Here is a 19,692-nt window from a genome sequence, read left to right on the forward strand (position 1 = left end):
CCCCACCTCTCTTTCTGATGCCTAGTAATTCCCTCCACTAAGAAAAGTCTGTGAAAAGTTGTTGTTTTTGACTAAGTGAATCCATGTCACCATATATAGGCTACTATAGAAGTTTTACTATAAAGGTTTAAAAAGTCGAGATAGATATTTAATTTTTTATTTCACCTTTATTTAACCAGGTAGGCCAGTTGAGAACAAGTTCTCATTTACAACTGCGATCTTTCCAAGATAAAGCAAAGCAGTGCGACAAAAAACAACAACACAGAGACACACATGGGATAAACAAATGTACAGTCAATAACAATAGAAACATCTATATACAGTGTGTGCAAATGAGTAAGAAGGTAAGACAATAAATAAGCCATAGTAGCGAAGTAATTATAATTTAGCAAATTAACACTGGAGTGATAGATGTGCAGATGATGACGTGCAAGTAGAAATACTGGTGTGCAAAAGAGCAAAAAAAAAGTAAATAATAAACAATATGGGGATGAGGTAGGTAGTTGGATGGGCTATTTACAGATGGGCTGTGTACAGCTGCAGCGATTGGTGAGCTGCTCAGATTGCTGATGCTTAAAAATAGATAGATAGATAGATAGCCCGTCTGGGTTGAAAGTTGAATGGGATTGTTGGAACAATATGCAGCACAGCATCACTCGCTAGATCAAAACCAGATGTATGTATTACCACAGCACAGACATAGTCATAGTGTATCTCAAATGGCACCCTATTTCTTACATAGTGCCCTCCTTTACACCAGAACACAACCACTCTAGATGGTGTAGAAAACGATATTTCCTTTGAATCAAACATTATTTTGTACTCGCCTTCCAACCTCTTCAATTTAATGAATTTGTCAATTGTCACAGATATCTTCATCAGTTACACAATAACTTACTTGTTATGATCCCCCCTCCCCCACTAACACACAATATGCCTGTCTGCCTCTCTGCCTGCCTGTTTGCCTGCCTGCCTGACTATCCTTGCATATCTGTCTGCCTCTCTGCCTGCCTGTTTGCCTGCCTGCCTGCCTCTCTCCCTGCCTTGCCTGCCTGACTACCCTTGCATGTCTGTCTGCCTCTCTGCCACTCTCCCTGTCCCGTCTGCTTGCCTCCCTCACTACACTGCCTGCCCTGCTGCCTGCCTGCCTTACCGCCTGCCTTACTATTGCCTACCTCCTTGCCTCGTCAATCAGCTCCCAGTAAGACTTGCAGAAGATTACCACTACAGCCCCATGTAGGTAGAAGGTAGAAGCTCAGCTCAAACACATTATTTGACTTAGTGCTTTGCTCTTGTGTGTCTCCAAGTCTCACATGCACTGGAGCAGTCCCACACAGGCAGACAGGCAGGCAATGGGGGCGCAGAGCAGAGGATGGGGTGAGCATCTGCATTGTATGCCTACAATATAGATGCTGCTGACACAGTGTGATGAGGATCTGTTTCTCATTCTGTGTTCCAGTGTGTGTTTCTCATTTTCATCTTGAGTTTATACCACTTGGAAGTTTATCTCTGTAATTTATGGGTGTCATCTTGTTGATAAGGCCCTGATCATGGATTTGAACTCCAGTGTGCAGAATTAGGGCAAAAGAGGATCCATATGAAATGCTTCCCTGGTACCATACTGGTAATAACCATAATGGAATCCGGAGATAAATAGATTTGAATTAAGAACGCAGGAATGAGGAATTAACTTTCACATTATAAATAGTTCACACTCCATTTCAAAATGTAAAAAAACATAGCCTGTATTTAATTATTCTGGTAAATCATTGGATACTTTGTGAGCCCGAATCATGTGTAAACTATGTAAATAACGAATAAGAAAGACTATAGGATAGCCAGGTGGTCTAGGCATAACTCTGCAATAAAGTGCACAGATAGCCTAAGCACATTCATTATGTATTTGATCGACCTCTGATGAATCGTGTTTGAAGCTCGGGAATTTGCTTAGAGTCTTTTACTATGTCTTGATACATTTATGAGAGAATATGTAACTCTGAAGAAATCCAAATATATATAAATGAATCTCTGCGGGGAGAACCTGTTCAGAGATAAATAAGATGCACTACAGTAGCCTAGGCTACACTTGTTTTTGACTAATCAACATCAAAATTGCTTCCGAGTATTTATTTTGAGTGAGTAAAGGTTTGCAGTGAGTAAAGGTGTTCTGGTATTTTATGATAGATTCATTTGTTCAGAGATTTTATGTTCAAATGTGTTCCATTCCAACGCAAATTGCCAAGCAGAGGGAAGGTTACTACAGAATACTGGTCAAATGTTTTATATTTCCAAGAACTTTATATCAATGTATATTCCCTACCTGCTTATTAGTTTCTATTGTAATCGAATAGGACGTCAAAAGCGCGTACAGAAATTCCCGCAAAAAAAAAAAAAATCGTTGACTAAACCTTAGCAAGTCATCCACTTATAAAACCATTCACCTTAGGCCTATATGTAAAAAAAAATACACTTGAATAATATTTCGAATAAATTATATTTGACTGATGACAATTAATGCATTTGACAGAAATGGTCTTGTAAACTGTCTAGCAGGTCTATGCAAAAAATCAACAAACAATCTTATTCTATTATTAGGGTATATTGGTCAATGGAAAATGTTATTTGAACATAAAGAATAGCGTGACTTTTTCTGAACACTGCGACTTTCCCTTCCTCGTGCTTGTCTGTGTGAGGCAGTAAGAGGAGAGGCTCCGTCCACTGCTCCTCTATCTAAGAGAGACCGCGACAGTGCGCTGTCCACCGCTTGCTGCTGGTGATCCGATAGTTGTGAAAAGCCACCACTAGTCGCCCTCAGTGCTCTTGCAGTCTGCCATTTTTCTTTCTCATTGTAGACTTAACGTCACGTCCGCACTTGAACTTGAATTGTATCCCATTGTACGGAGGCAGCCCTAGCCACAGAGAGACCGAGAGCTCGGGGGAAGCAGGACTCACTACTCAATCGTCACACTCACACAGAGAAAGGGGAGAAAAAAAGAGTGCAGGTCTTGATTTATTTAGAAAAGAGGTGGAAGTTCTGTGTGCCCGGTCTACACAGAGCCGTACAAGGGGGCAGAGCACTTGGAGTTGAGGAGACTGAAAAGTACCTGCCATTGCATGCTGATGCTCAAGTGCCCGAGAAGAAAAATTGGATTCATAATTTTGTAAAATTGTATTATCAATTATTGTAATTGTGAATGTTTGCGATTTGTTATTTTATTTTTGTGTTTGTTTCTAAAAGAAGAAATGAAATAAGTTCAGAGGCCGGGCAATTGACTGGACTCACAGTGATACCCAGCGCATTCCGAGCTGTCAGCGCGTGCACTGACCATCGCGTTCTGATTCTTCTTCTCTCACAAGGTGGATGGACACTCGCCAGGGTTTGATCCCAACTGTCACTCACTACACCCGTCAAACATCCAAGGATATTTCCCCACTTCTGACATCTTTCTTTTTTTCTACTCGGACAGATCACTTCTCTCGCACACTTTTTTTGCCAAATGGTGTGAGTAACCTACAGAGAGAAGCGGTGAAAGAGAACTGAAGGTATAGCACAGGCTATCCACGGTCTCGTCACATACAAACACAGGGGCAGAGTGGACCGAAGAGGCGAAGCGCAAAAGCACGATCAACCACCCACCCCGGCCGGCAGTCCGAGCGCAGGAGCCTCGTACTTTTGGAGGTCCCGGGAAAAGTTGAGTGCCGAGCAAGTGGAGGCAATAGGAGGGAAGCGAGCCCATCCTTCAGAGTGCTGGTCCCCGGGCAATGCAAGTGTAAATGCCAGGGCAATGTCCCGTCGCAAGCAGGGGAACCCACAGCACGTGTCACAGAGGGAATTAATAGCACGTAAGTACCTGCTTTTCATTTTCACTCAATCACACACAACTCATGAATGGACTATGAAAAAAAAACATTAATGTGAAATTGATTGACTTTTGTATTTACTGCCACATTTGGCTAATTTGATCAGAAAGGGTATTAGTGAACTCTTAAGCGTGTGACATCAGGGTTGGGAAAAAATACTTTTGAACTATGGAATCTGACAAAGTTTATAAACTATGGCATTTGACAGTATAATTAATTGGAGAAATTAAATAGGATATTCAATATTTAACAATGACATTTCCATAAATCATTTTTACTTAGAGTAAAGATGTCATGTTGTCTATACTCTGTACTTTTTACGTATCTTTTACGCATAACATTTACGTGAAATATACTTTATGCATGGGACACTAGTTGAGACTACTTTTGTGAAAGCTGTATAATTAAAAAAGAGCTTTACCTTATTAAATGTCTATTAAATACAGCATCTTCATAACATTTATAATGACATTTCACCATCAAACCCTCTTCTCTTCCAAACAGACCATTGAACTGTGAAGTGTAAGCTATTGTTGATGCTTTTAGGCCGTCAGGTATCTGGCTGCACTAAGTCATCTGGGGCCAAGTAGAAAACCAAGAATAATACCTGGCTTCAGTGAATGGATGGACCTCCGACATTTTGGAGACAATTGCTTTCTTACTCTGAAAGTCGATTCATACATGATTCTGTTTCAACACGCTTTCAAGTTCCTCTATATAGTCATAAGCATTTGTTCACTCAATTTATTATCTCATACATTTCCAACAATTTCATTGTAATAATATTAATCTAATAGCGAAGTAACCCATTGACACATCGTGTTGAGATACATTACATATGTAACTTGTGTGTCATAGCAAACAGAAAACGACCACATCTTCAATCGTTTTCACATTAGGCTAATACAACACAATATGCATTTTATCAAACCACCAAACTTTCATCGAACAGCCAAAGCAGGTATCCCTGTAATTTTTTGGTATAGTGAACCGACAGATGAAATGTTTAATTTTATAAGCACATTTAAATATATACATATTGTACAGATTTCTCCTCCCCTTGGTCGAGCACCAGTCAGATATCCTCGCGCCAGGTAAACTAACGCATTCAAACAACTTTATTATCTTTGCTTTGCTGCTTTTTAAATCCGAATTTAATTATTATAGAGCGATGATGACAGCTGAAGTAATTTAACAATACCTTGGCATGGTGTATTTAGGCTACATTCATATTTTATTTATACAGATTTCTCACGATACAAAGAGATATTTGAAAGTCAGCCTACTTCCTGTCTTGACAATATGGATTTACCTTCAAATGTTTTGCTGAATGGTGATTTGCTGATATGTCCTCCGTTGTTTAAACTCTAAATCCATTCAGCATTTGTTTTGCAAAACATATCTATTTGCAATAGTCAATTGTGTGTCCAAACGTCTTTGTAGGCTATTATTAGATATCTATCACCAATTTATTCTAACGAATCTAGGTTCTGATTTCTAGGCTACAGCTGTAGGTATAGCCCACTATAGGTGACCTGTACAAGTGTAGGTTATATTGGCAGGCAGAAACAGCGCAGTTAGGAGCCGGAGCGCAGTTTCTTCGGCGTGCTGCCTGCACAGAGCCACCTCTGTGTGGTGGCAAGGTAGAGGAGAGCCGAGAGCCGATGAGAGATTAAGCAGGTAACACAGACATTTTATGAAAGAATAATTACGGTATCTGTATTTTTACATCATACATCAGCGTGTGTGAAACACCTATTCATTGATTACATTTTAAATTAAGAATTTTTTTAACGGCAAGATACTTGTTACCTTTTTTTAAATATGGTAGTAGCATGGTGTTACACAGAACGTTTTATTACAGTCTAGCTACCCAGAAAAGCACAAACCAGACATGTGAAGAATTGTGAATCAATTATATTCTGGTCAACACTTTCAAGGCATCAAGTTCAAATCAATTACATCCAGCCATCATTTATTTTTCTATGGCATTCTGAAGTAGTGTCAGAGTCTAATCCAGGCAGCCAACTGAGAACAGAGGCACTCCATGGTGATGTCATCTGAGTCCAATGTGTTTTGTGTTGTTAGGACTGTGTACTCTGCACATTCTCTCCAACACACACACCTCTCACTTTTATGCCCCAATCATTTCTCTCTGTGTGTGTGTGCGTGCGTGCACATATGCCTGTCAATCCTTGTATGTGTGTGTCTTGATATTTGTCTCTCTCTCTGTGTGTGTGTGTGTGTGTGTGTGTGTGTGTCTATACATATACCAGTCAGTCCTCTGCATACAGGTTTGTGGGTGATGGGTTCAGCTCCAGTCAGTCTACCATCATTTCTCAAACACAGAGATTTTTCCTCTAGCTATAACCCCAGCCTGTTGTCTTCACTCCTGTTGTCATTGGCATGCAAATGGATTCAAATAGCAGCAATGTTTTGTTTGTCCCGTGGAGGGGAAATCACCGCCATCTTACTCTAACTAACTCTGCAGGACACCAGACAGTAAAACTTTAAAATTGGCCTATGAGATACAGACTTTATATCGGCATGTGTCATATATATTCATGTACCTTGTTGATCTGAAAACGAAAGCTTTTCCAAGTTATCAGACCTAGATCTGATTGCAAAGATGTGTGTGTGTGTGTGTGTGTGTGTGTGTGTGTGTGTGTGAGAGAGAGAGAGGGATAGAGAGAGAGAACAGAGAGAACAGAGAGAGAACAGAGAGAGAGAGAGAGAACAGAGAGAGAACAGAGAGAGAGAGAGAACAGAGAGAGGTATTCTTCAGCCGAGGTAGAACAGACCTGTTTTAGTGTTGTCTCCAAATCCAATTTCCAATGTTAGACTATGGTTGAGGGGATGGAAGAAATATGAGTGAAAATCTGAGTGTCAACCTACCCCTGAGACAACCCTCAGATCGGTATGAGGGTGCACACACACAAGGCCTTGTAGTGTAGTCTGCCTTCCTGTTATAGTGAAAACACACACACACACACACACACACACACACACACACACACACACACACACACACACACACACACACACACACACACACACACACACACATACACAGAGAGACAGAGAGACACAAGGATAGTAAAACAAGGAAAATTCTCCCTCGTGGGGACATTTCCCACTATCCCATGAGGACAAAGGCTAATTTAAGTTTAGAAGTTAGGTTTAGGATTAGGGTTACAATTAGGGTTAGGCGTTCAGTCTAGCCTTAGGGGTTAAGGTTAGTGTGGGTTTGTGTATATGCAGGACACTCATTTACAACATAAAACCTTGGTAAGGGTCGGCCTTCAGTGAGTTTTAAATGCTGCAGTAGAATAGTACAGTACACCCCATGCCTGGATGATTAGGGGTAGTCTGAATGTCTAGCAGGTCAAATCTATCTGGAAAGTGATATTCACTTCTAAATGATGGGTGTTCAGACATGGGAAGAGAGCTGGCTGCAAGCTGTGGTATGGTGCTTGCACATTTAATCATTTATGTGTCAGAGACGCAATGGTTTTTGGGATTTATGGTTGAAGACACACACACACACACACACACACACACACACACACGCATATGCAAATTCACACATGTGAATTGACAATTTCACATGCACATGCGGCATCAGCAAAATCAGCATCGTTTTTTCATGCACTAGATCGTATATCCATTTGAAGCAACCAATATTTAATGTAGCAAAAGCGTTTGTTTTTACCGGTGAGAAATTAAAAATGTAAAAATGTATTTATCTGTTGAACCTAATTAAATCTAATTAAACCTGATTAAATCTTCTTTCTGTTGAAGTCACCAATGGGTATTTTCTGACGATCTGTACTGGAATTAATTCATTTCTAATATTATTCTGACATACGATGGTGAAAAAGTGTGCTATGTCTCCTCTTATCTCTCTGCTTTTTTTTTTACCAAAGGGGGAGGTCTTGAGAACGCAGTCAAATATGTGTGTGTGCTTTCTAGTCAACACGTCGTCTATGGTCTTCAGTGGTAGTTAAGTTGAGGTCTTCCTCAGGCTTCTACAACGTTTCAGTTGCACTGGCTTATTCAGATGTTTTCTTCTCAGTGAAGGAAGGCAGGGAGAGCTGCACACTTTGCAGTGTTGCACTTCAATAGTTTTACAGGCTCGGCAGCAGCTCTGAGGTTGTGTGTGCTACATTTAAAACACGTCCCGCCGCTCAATATGTGTGAAACATTGAAACATTTCCAAGTGCTGCATGGATATCTGTTTGAATATGTTATTTCATTTTGGGGGGGGGGTGGTTAAGCATGTTTTCACACATGGAAATGAAACACTATCATTGGTAAGCTGCCTTAAAGCTGTATGCTGTGTTAAAGCTGTATGCTGTGTTAAAGCTGTGTGCTGCCTTAAAGCTGTATGCTGTGTTAAAGCTGTATGCTGTGGTAAAGCTGTATGCTGTGTTAAAGCTGTATGCTGTGTTAAAGCTGTATGCTGTGTTAAAGCTGTATGCTGCCTTAAAGCTGTATGCTGTGTTAAAGCTGTATGCTGTGTTAAAGCTGTATGCTGCCTTAAAGCTGTATGCTGTGTTAAAGCTGTATGCTGTGTTAAAGCTGTATGCTGCGTTAAAGCTGTATGCTGTGTTAAAGCTGTATGCTGTGTTAAAGCTGTATGCTGTGTTAAAGCTGTATGCTGCCTTAAAGCTGTATGCTGTGTTAAAGCTGTATGCTGTGTTAAAGCTGTATGCTGTGTTAAAGCTGTATGCTGCCTTAAAGCTGTATGCTGTGTTAAATCTGTATGCTGCCTTAAAGCTGTATGCTGCCTTAAAGCTGTATGCTGTGTTAAAGCTGTATGCTGTGTTAAAGCTGTATGCTGCGTTAAAGCTGTATGCTGTGTTAAAGCTGTATGCTGTGTTAAAGCTGTATGCTGCGTTAAAGCTGTATGCTGTGTTAAAGCTGTATGCTGCGTTAAAGCTGTATGCTGCGTTAAAGCTGTATGCTGTGTTAAAGCTGTATGCTGTGTTAAAGCTGTATGCTGCGTTAAAGCTGTATGCTGCGTTAAAGCTGTATGTTATTTTCATAGGGCAATTTATAGCTGATGTAGGCTGCGGTAAGTGATGTGGTTATTTTGTATGGGTACGGAGTCCAATATATATTCTTGTGACTTTATAAATGATCAGATATTTTCTATATATTTATATTGAAATATTTCATTGTTTTTATTTATTTATTAGTAAATACAATTTACTCCTAATAATTTCGTAATTTTAACACACGATGCCCAATAAGTTTATAGGTGTTAAACGGTTAACATTTATGCAAAACAGCAATTTATGATTTATAGAGAGTATATGAAGAGGTAGCGTCTGACATATGTTTACACACACACACACACACACACACACACACACACACACACACACACACACACACACACACTGACTATCGGCCCGGCATGTGACAAAGTGTGTAAATTGCAGCAGCGACCACTTGAGATGCATGTTTCCCATTGGGTTGGGAGTGAGGTGGACCAGAGAGAAACCCCACTGTGCTGGTCTTTGTTCCGTAGAGAACCCAGAGAGACAAACAGGCAGGCAGAGGAAAGAACAGTGCTCATTCTGAGGTGTGATGGAGATGTTTCTGCCCGTCTCTGTGTCTCTGTGAGAATTAATATCTGCATGGAGCTCAATAGTGTTGTTTGGAATAAAAAATACATTATCCCCTAAAATAATAACTGAAATACCTTTTTTTATTAACGCCATGGGCCTTTTTGTTGAACCATTTCAAAGCTGGATGATGATAGTCTTTGTGATTGGGGAACAATGTTTTAATAATTCTAATGTGGCACTAATTTATGAATTCCGAAAGGCTTGAATACAATATTTTTTTCGTGTTAGGGACCATAAAATATAAATTCATAATATTCACAGAGCTTAGAAGCAGAAAGAGCAAGGCAGAAATCTCTGGTACTGTTGTTGTTTAGGGAATCCTGATGTCACCCACCAATGGGGGGGGGGTTCTGTGAGAGAGAGAGAAACAGAAAAAGCTTCTTGAGATTAGTGAATAATTCATTACTCAGTGAAAGACAATGGCTTCTCCTGATTCTCCTGATTAGATGGCCGTTGGTTTGCCTGTCCAACTGCCATCCATGTCCGTGATAGTTTACTAATACTGTACCCTCCATGTCCCCGACAGTTTACTAATACTGTACCCTCCATGTCACCAACAGTTTACTAATACTGTACCATCCATGTCCCCGACAGTTTACTAATACTGTACCATCCATGTCCCTGATAGACCACTAATACTGTACCCTCCATGTCCCCGACAGTTTACTAATACTCTACCATCCATGTCCCTGATAGACCACTAATACTGCACCATCCATGTCCCTGATAGACCACTAATACTGTACCATCCATGTCTCTGATAGTTTACTAATACTGTACCACCCATGTCCCCGACAGTTTACTAATACTGTACCATCCATGTCCCTGATAGTTTACTAATACTGTACCCTCCATGTCCCTGATAGTTTACTAATACTCTACCATCCATGTCCCCGACAGTTTACTAATACTCTACCATCCATGTCCCTGATAGTTTACTAATACTCTACCATCCATGTCCCTGATAGTTTACTAATACTGTACCATCCATGTCCCTGATAGACCACTAATACTGTACCCTCCATGTCCCCGACAGTTTACTAATACTGTACCATCCATGTCCCTGATAGTTTACTAATACTCTACCATCCATGTCCGTGATAGTTTACTAATACTGTACCATCCATGTCCCTGATAGTTTACTAATACTGTACCATCCATGTCCCTGATAGTTTACTAATACTGTACCATCCATGTCCCTGATAGTTTACTAATACTGTACCCTCCATGTCCCCGACAGTTTACTAATACTGTACCATCCATGTCCGTGATAGTTTACTAAAACTGTACCCTCTATGTCCCTGATAGACCACTAATACTTTACCATCCATGTCCCCGACAGTTTACTAATACTGTACCATCCATGTCCCTGATAGACCACTAATACTGTACCCTCCATGTCCCCGACAGTTTACTAATACTGTACCCTCCATGTCCCTGATAGACCACTAATACTGTACCCTCCATGTCCCCGACAGTTTACTAATACTGTACCCTCCATGTCCCCGACAGTTTACTATTACTGTACCCTCCATGTCCCTGATAGTTTACTAATACTGTACCATCCATGTCCCTGATAGTTTACTAATACTGTACCATCCATGTCCCTGATAGTTTACTAATACTGTACCATCCATGTCCCTGATAGTTTACTAATACTGTACCATCCATGTCCCTGATAGTTTACTAATACTGTACCATCCATGTCCCCGACAGTTTACTAATACTGTACCCTCCATGTCCCTGATAGACCACTAATACTGTACCCTCCATGTCCCCGACAGTTTACTAATACTGTACCCTCCATGTCCCCGACAGTTTACTAATACTGTACCCTCCATGTCCCTGATAGTTTACTAATACTGTACCATCCATGTCCCTGATAGACCACTAATACTGTACCATCCATGTCCCCGACAGTTTACTAATACTGTACCATCCATGTCCCTGATAGTTTACTAATACTGTACCCTCCATGTCCCCGACAGTTTACTAATACTGTACCCTCCATGTCCCTGATAGTTTACTACTACTGTACCATCCATGTCCCCGACAGTTTACTAATACTGTACCATCCATGTCCCCGACAGTTTACTAATACTGTACCATCCATGTCCCTGATAGTTTACTAATACTGTACCATCCATGTCCCCGACAGTTTACTAATACTGTACCATCCATGTCCCCGACAGTTTACTAATACTCTACCATCCATGTCCCTGATAGTTTACTAATACTCTACCATCCATGTCCCTGATAGTTTACTAATACTCTACCATCCATGTCCCTGATAGTTTACTAAAACTGTACCCTCCATGTCCCCGATAGTTTACTAAAACTGTACCCTCCATGTCCCTGATAGTTTATTAATACTGTACCCTCCACGTCCCCGATAGTTTACTAAAATTGTACCCTCCATGTCCCTGATAGTTTACTAATACTGTACCCTCCATGTTCCCGATAGTTTACTAATACTGTACCCTCCATGTCCCCGACAGTTTACTAATACTGTACCATCCATGTCCCCAATAGTTTACTAATACTGTACCATCCATGTCCCTGATAGTTTACTAATACTGTACCCTCCATGTCCCTGATAGTTTACTAATACTGTACCATCCATGTCCCCGATAGTTTACTAATACTGTACCATCCATGTCCCTGATAGTTTACTAATACTGTACCCTCCATGTCCCTGATATACCACTAATACTGTACCGTCCATGTCCCTGATAGTTTACTAATACTGTACCCTCCATGTCCCTGATAGTTTACTAATACTGTACCCTCCATGTCCCTGATAGACCACTAATACTGTACAATCCATGTCCCTGATAGTTTACTAATACTGTACCATCCATGTCCCTGATAGTTTACTACTACTGTACCATCCATGTCCTTGATAGTTTACTAATACTGTACCATCCATGTCCCTGATAGTTTACTAATACTGTACCATCCATGTCCCTGATAGTTTACTAATACTGTACCATCCATGTCCCGGATAGTTTACTAATACTGTACCATCCATGTCCCTGATAGTTAACTAATACTGTACCCTCCATGTCCCTGATAGACCACTAATACTGCACCATCCATGTCCCTGATAGACCACTAATACTGTACCATCCATGTCTCTGATAGTTTACTAATACTGTACCACCCATGTCCCTGATAGACCACTAATACTGTACCCTCCATGTCCCTGATAGTTTACTAATACTGTGCCATCCATGTCCCTGATAGTTTACTAATACTGTACCCTCCATGTCCCTGATAGTTTACTAATACTGTACCCTCCATGTCCCTGATAGTTTACTTATACTGTACCATCCATGTCCCTGATAGTTTACTAATACTGTACCCTCCATGTCCCTGATAGTTTACTAATACTGTACCCTCCATGTCCATGATAGTTTACTAATACTGTACCCTCCATGTCCCCGATAGTTTACTAAAACTGTACCCTCCATGTCCCCTGACCCTCCAGTAGTTTACTAAAAACCCTCCATGTCCCTAGTTTACCTGTACCCTCCATGTTCCCGATAGTTTACTAATACTGTACCCTCCATGTCCCCGACAGTTTACTAATACTGTACCATCCATGTCCCTAATAGATAGTACCCTCCATGTCCCTGATAGTTTACTAATACTGTACCATCCATGTCCCTGATAGTTTACTAATACTGTACCCTCCATGTCCCTGATAGTTTACTAATACTGTACCATCCATGTCCCCGATAGTTTACTAATACTCTACCATCCATGTCCCTGATAGTTTACTAATACTGTACCCTCCATGTCCCTGATATACCACTAATACTGTACCATCCATGTCCCTGATAGTTTACTAATACTGTACCCTCCATGTCCCTGATAGTTTACTAATACTGTACCCTCCATGTCCCTGATAGTTTACTACTACTGTACCATCCATGTCCTTGATAGTTTACTAATACTGTACCATCCATGTCCCTGATAGTTTACTAATACTGTACCATCCATGTCCCTGATAGTTTACTACTACTGTACCATCCATGTCCTTGATAGTTTACTAATACTGTACCATCCATGTCCCTGATAGTTTACTAATACTGTACCATCCATGTCCCTGATAGTTTACTAATACTGTACCATCCATGTCCCTGATAGTTTACTAATACTGTACCATCCATGTCCCGGATAGTTTACTAATACTGTACCATCCATGTCCCTGATAGTTAACTAATACTGTACCCTCCATGTCCCTGATAGTTTACTAATACTGTACCATCCATGTCCCTGATAGACCACTAATACTGCACCATCCATGTCCCTGATAGACCACTAATACTGTACCATCCATGTCTCTGATAGTTTACTAATACTGTACCACCCATGTCCCTGATAGACCACTAATACTGTACCCTCCATGTCCCTGATAGTTTACTAATACTGTGCCATCCATGTCCCTGATAGTTTACTAATACTGTACCCTCCATGTCCCTGATAGTTTACTAATACTGTACCCTCCATGTCCCCGATAGTTTACTTATACTGTAACATCCATGTCCCTGATAGTTTACTAAAACTGTACCCTCCATGTCCCTGATAGTTTACTAATACTGTACCCTCCATGTCCATGATAGTTTACTAATACTGTACCATCCATGTCCCTGATAGTTTACTAATACTCTACCATCCATGTCCCTGATAGTTTACTAATACTGTACCCTCCATGTCCCTGATAGTTTACTAATCCTGTACCCTCCATGTCCCTGATAGACCACTAATACTGTACCATCCATGTCCCTGATAGTTAACTAATTCTGTACCATCCATGTCACTGATAGTTTGCTAATACTGTACCATCCATGTCCCTGGTAGTTTACTAATACTGTACCATCCATGTCCCTGATAGTTTACTAATACTGTACCATCCATGTCCCTGGTAGTTTACTAATACTGTACCATCCATGTCCCTGATAGTTAACTAATTCTGTACCATCCATGTCACTGATAGTTTGCTAATACTGTACCATCCATGTCCCTGGTAGTTTACTAATACTGTACCATCCATGTCCCTGATAGTTTACTAATACTGTACCCTCCATGTCCCCGACAGTTTACTAATACTGTACCCTCCATGTCCCTGATAGTTTACTACTACTGTACCATCCATGTCCCCGACAGTTTACTAATACTGTACCATCCATGTCCCCGACAGTTTACTAATACTGTACCATCCATGTCCCCGATAGTTTACTAATACTGTACCATCCATGTCCCCGACAGTTTACTAATACTGTACCATCCATGTCCCCGACAGTTTACTAATACTCTACCATCCATGTCCCTGATAGTTTACTAATACTCTACCATCCATGTCCCTGATAGTTTACTAATACTCTACCATCCATGTCCCTGATAGTTTACTAAAACTGTACCCTCCATGTCCCCGATAATTTACTAAAACTGTACCCTCCATGTCCCTGATAGTTTACTAATACTGTACCCTCCATGTTCCCGATAGTTTACTAATACTGTACCCTCCATGTCCCCGACAGTTTACTAATACTGTACCATCCATGTCCCCAATAGTTTACTAATACTGTACCATCCATGTCCCTGATAGTTTACTAATACTGTACCCTCCATGTCCCTGATAGTTTACTAATACTGTACCATCCATGTCCCCGATAGTTTACTAATACTGTACCATCCATGTCCCTGATAGTTTACTAATACTGTACCCTCCATGTCCCTGATATACCACTAATACTGTACCGTCCATGTCCCTGATAGTTTACTAATACTGTACCCTCCATGTCCCTGATAGTTTACTAATACTGTACCCTCCATGTCCCTGATAGACCACTAATACTGTACAATCCATGTCCCTGATAGTTTACTAATACTGTACCATCCATGTCCTTGATAGTTTACTAATACTGTACCATCCATGTCCCTGATAGTTTACTAATACTGTACCATCCATGTCCCTGATAGTTTACTAATACTGTACCATCCATGTCCCGGATAGTTTACTAATACTGTACCATCCATGTCCCTGATAGTTAACTAATACTGTACCCTCCATGTCCCTGATAGACCACTAATACTGCACCATCCATGTCCCTGATAGACCACTAATACTGTACCATCCATGTCTCTGATAGTTTACTAATACTGTACCACCCATGTCCCTGATAGACCACTAATACTGTACCCTCCATGTCCCTGATAGTTTACTAATACTGTGCCATCCATGTCCCTGATAGTTTACTAATACTGTACCCTCCATGTCCCTGATAGTTTACTAATACTGTACCCTCCATGTCCCTGATAGTTTACTTATACTGTACCATCCATGTCCCTGATAGTTTACTAATACTGTACCCTCCATGTCCCTGATAGTTTACTAATACTGTACCCTCCATGTCCATGATAGTTTACTAAAACTGTACCCTAAATGTCCCCGATAGTTTACTAAAACTGTACCCTCCATGTCCCTGATAGTTTATTAATACTGTACCCTCCACGTCCCCGATAGTTTACTAAAATTGTACCCTCCATGTCCCTGATAGTTTACTAATACTGTACCCTCCATGTTCCCGATAGTTTACTAATACTGTACCCTCCATGTCCCCGACAGTTTACTAATACTGTACCATCCATGTCCCTAATAGTTTACTAATACTGTACCCTCCATGTCCCTGATAGTTTACTAATACTGTACCATCCATGTCCCTGATAGTTTACTAATACTGTACCATCCATGTCCCCGATAGTTTACTAATACTCTACCATCCATGTCCCTGATAGTTTACTAATACTGTACCCTCCATGTCCCTGATATACCACTAATACTGTACCATCCATGTCCCTGATAGTTTACTAATACTGTACCCTCCATGTCCCTGATATACCACTAATACTGTACCATCCATGTCCCTGATAGTTTACTAATACTGTACCCTCCATGTCCCTGATAGTTTACTAATACTGTACCCTCCATGTCCCTGATAGTTTACTACTACTGTACCATCCATGTCCTTGATAGTTTACTAATACTGTACCATCCATGTCCCTGATAGTTTACTAATACTGTACCATCCATGTCCCTGATAGTTTACTACTACTGTACAATCCATGTCCTTGATAGTTTACTAATACTGTACCATCCATATCCCTGATAGTTTACTAATACTGTACCATCCATGTCCCTGATAGTTTACTAATACTGTACCATGCATGTCCCTGATAGTTTACTAATACTGTACCATCCATGTCCCGGATAGTTTACTAATACTGTACCATCCATGTCCCTGATAGTTAACTAATACTGTACCCTCCATGTCCCTGATAGTTTACTAATACTGTACCATCCATGTCCCTGATAGACCACTAATACTGCACCATCCATGTCCCTGATAGACCACTAATACTGTACCATCCATGTCTCTGATAGTTTACTAATACTGTACCACCCATGTCCCTGATAGACCACTAATACTGTACCCTCCATGTCCCTGATAGTTTACTAATACTGTGCCATCCATGTCCCTGATAGTTTACTAATACTGTACCCTCCATGTCCCTGATAGTTTACTAATACTGTACCCTCCATGTCCCCGATAGTTTACTTATACTGTACCATCCATGTCCCTGATAGTTTACTAATACTGTACCCTCCATGTCCCTGATAGTTTACTAATACTGTACCCTCCATGTTCATGATAGTTTACTAATACTGTACCATCCATGTCCCTGATAGTTTACTAATACTCTACCATCCATGTCCCTGATAGTTTACTAATACTGTACCCTCCATGTCCCTGATAGTTTACTAATACTGTACCCTCCATGTCCCTGATAGACCACTAATACTGTACCCTCCATGTCCCTGATAGTTTACTAATACTGTACCCTCCATGTCCCTGATAGTTTACTACTACTGTACCATCCATGTCCTTGATAGTTTACTAATACTGTACCATCCATGTCCCTGATAGTTTACTAATACTGTACCATCCATGTCCCTGATAGTTTACTACTACTGTACCATCCATGTCCTTGATAGTTTACTAATACTGTACCATCCATATCCCTGATAGTTTACTAATACTGTACCATCCATGTCCCTGATAGTTTACTAATACTGTACCATGCATGTCCCTGATAGTTTACTAATACTGTACCATCCATGTCCCGGATAGTTTACTAATACTGTACCATCCATGTCCCTGATAGTTAACTAATACTGTACCCTCCATGTCCCTGATAGTTTACTAATACTGTACCATCCATGTCCCTGATAGACCACTAATACTGCACCATCCATGTCCCTGATAGACCACTAATACTGTACCATCCATGTCTCTGATAGTTTACTAATACTGTACCACCCATGTCCCTGATAGACCACTAATACTGTACCCTCCATGTCCCTGATAGTTTACTAATACTGTGCCATCCATGTCCCTGATAGTTTACTAATACTGTACCCTCCATGTCCCTGATAGTTTACTAATACTGTACCCTCCATGTCCCCGATAGTTTACTTATACTGTACCATCCATGTCCCTGATAGTTTACTAATACTGTACCCTCCATGTCCCTGATAGTTTACTAATACTGTACCCTCCATGTCCATGATAGTTTACTAATACTGTACCATCCATGTCCCTGATAGTTTACTAATACTCTACCATCCATGTCCCTGATAGTTTACTAATACTGTACCCTCCATGTCCCTGATAGTTTACTAATACTGTACCCTCCATGTCCCTGATAGACCACTAATACTGTACCATCCATGTCCCTGATAGTTAACTAATTCTGTACCATCCATGTCACTGATTGTTTGCTAATACTGTACCATCCATGTCCCTGGTAGTTTACTAATACTGTACCATCCATGTCCCTGATAGTTTACTAATACTGTACCATCCATGTCCCTGGTAGTTTACTAATACTGTACCATCCATGTCCCTGATAGTTTACTAATACTGTACAATCCATGTCCCTGATAGTTTACTAATACTCTACCATCCATGTCCCTGATAGTTTACTAATACTGTACCCTCCATGTCCCTGATAGTTTACTACTACTGTACCCTCCATGTCCCTGATAGACCACTAATACTGTACCATCCATGTCCCTGATAGTTAACCAATTCTGTACCATCCATGTCACTGATAGTTTACTAATACTGTACCATCCATGTCCCTGGTAGTTTACTAATACTGTACCATCCATGTCCTTGATAGTTTACTAATACTGTACCATCCATGTCCCTGATAGTTTACTAATACTGTCCCCTCCATGTCCCTGATAGTTTACTAATACTGTCCCCTCCATGTCCCTGATAGTTTTCTAATACTGTACCATCCATGTCCCCACTTTTAATACCACATGAAAAAAAAACGGTCACTGAACCCCCCCCCTCTCTCTCCTTCCCCTGCTCTCTCTCTCTCTCTCCTTCCCCTGCTCTCTCTCTCACCCGCTCTCTCTCTCACCCGCTCTCTCCCTCTCCTTAACCTGCATGCCAGAATCCTGGTTTGCTTACTTTAGGGATGGTGAACTGTCTGTCTGTGATCACTAGGTTTTTAACGCTGTCTTTGACTTCATGACTTGTCAGCTGTTTCAATACCTCCTCTATGGTGGAGAAGTCTCTATTTGCCTCCCTCTATCTTTCTTTTTTCTCCCTCTCTCCCCCTCTCCCTCTCCTTCTCCTTCTCCTTCTCTCTGTCTTTCTCCCTCTCTCTCTAGATGTGCTTCCTTTCACCTGCTAGGGGGAGCTCTTAGGCTGTGTGTGCGGGTGGCATGCAGCACTAGTAGTTAGATTGAGAGAGAGTAGAAAGCCATATTTCCTAATTGTGTGTGTATGTGTTGTCATGGGGGGATGGGGCGTAGGTAGTAGGAGTTAGAGTGAGCGGTGGTGGCTTTTTGATGATATCAGCTTTAACACACCACGGTTACTGTACATTCTAACTGTCAACACCTCTCTCTCTCTCTGGCAGCTGGTCCTATAGCATCCGCAAACCTCCTTCTCTGTCTTCCTCTCCTTCTCTCTGCTCCTCTCCTTATATGTCCTCCTCTTCTTCTCTCTCCTCCTCTCCTTCTCTCTCCTCCTCTCATTCTCTGTCCTCCTCTTCTTCTCTCTGCTCCTCTCCTTCTTTCTCCTCCTCTCCTTCTCTCCCCTCCTCTTCT

At 41.0% G+C, this 19,692-nt stretch overlaps 1 protein-coding gene across 1 annotated transcript in view; it reads left to right on the top strand.

Moving 5' to 3' along the window:
- Positions 1 to 2,927: 2,927 nt before the first annotated feature.
- The window catches only part of LOC115138828 (B-cell lymphoma/leukemia 11B-like), a 107,971-nt gene continuing 91,206 nt past the window's right edge, over positions 2,928 to 19,692 (top strand). The window contains 1 exon segment of the mRNA XM_065025799.1: positions 2,928 to 3,843. Coding sequence (XP_064881871.1) covers positions 3,786 to 3,843 — 58 coding nt within the window. The 5' untranslated portion in view covers positions 2,928 to 3,785.

Source organism: Oncorhynchus nerka, linkage group LG12 (genome assembly GCF_034236695.1).
Source record: "Oncorhynchus nerka isolate Pitt River linkage group LG12, Oner_Uvic_2.0, whole genome shotgun sequence".
Lineage (NCBI taxonomy): Eukaryota > Metazoa > Chordata > Actinopteri > Salmoniformes > Salmonidae > Oncorhynchus > Oncorhynchus nerka.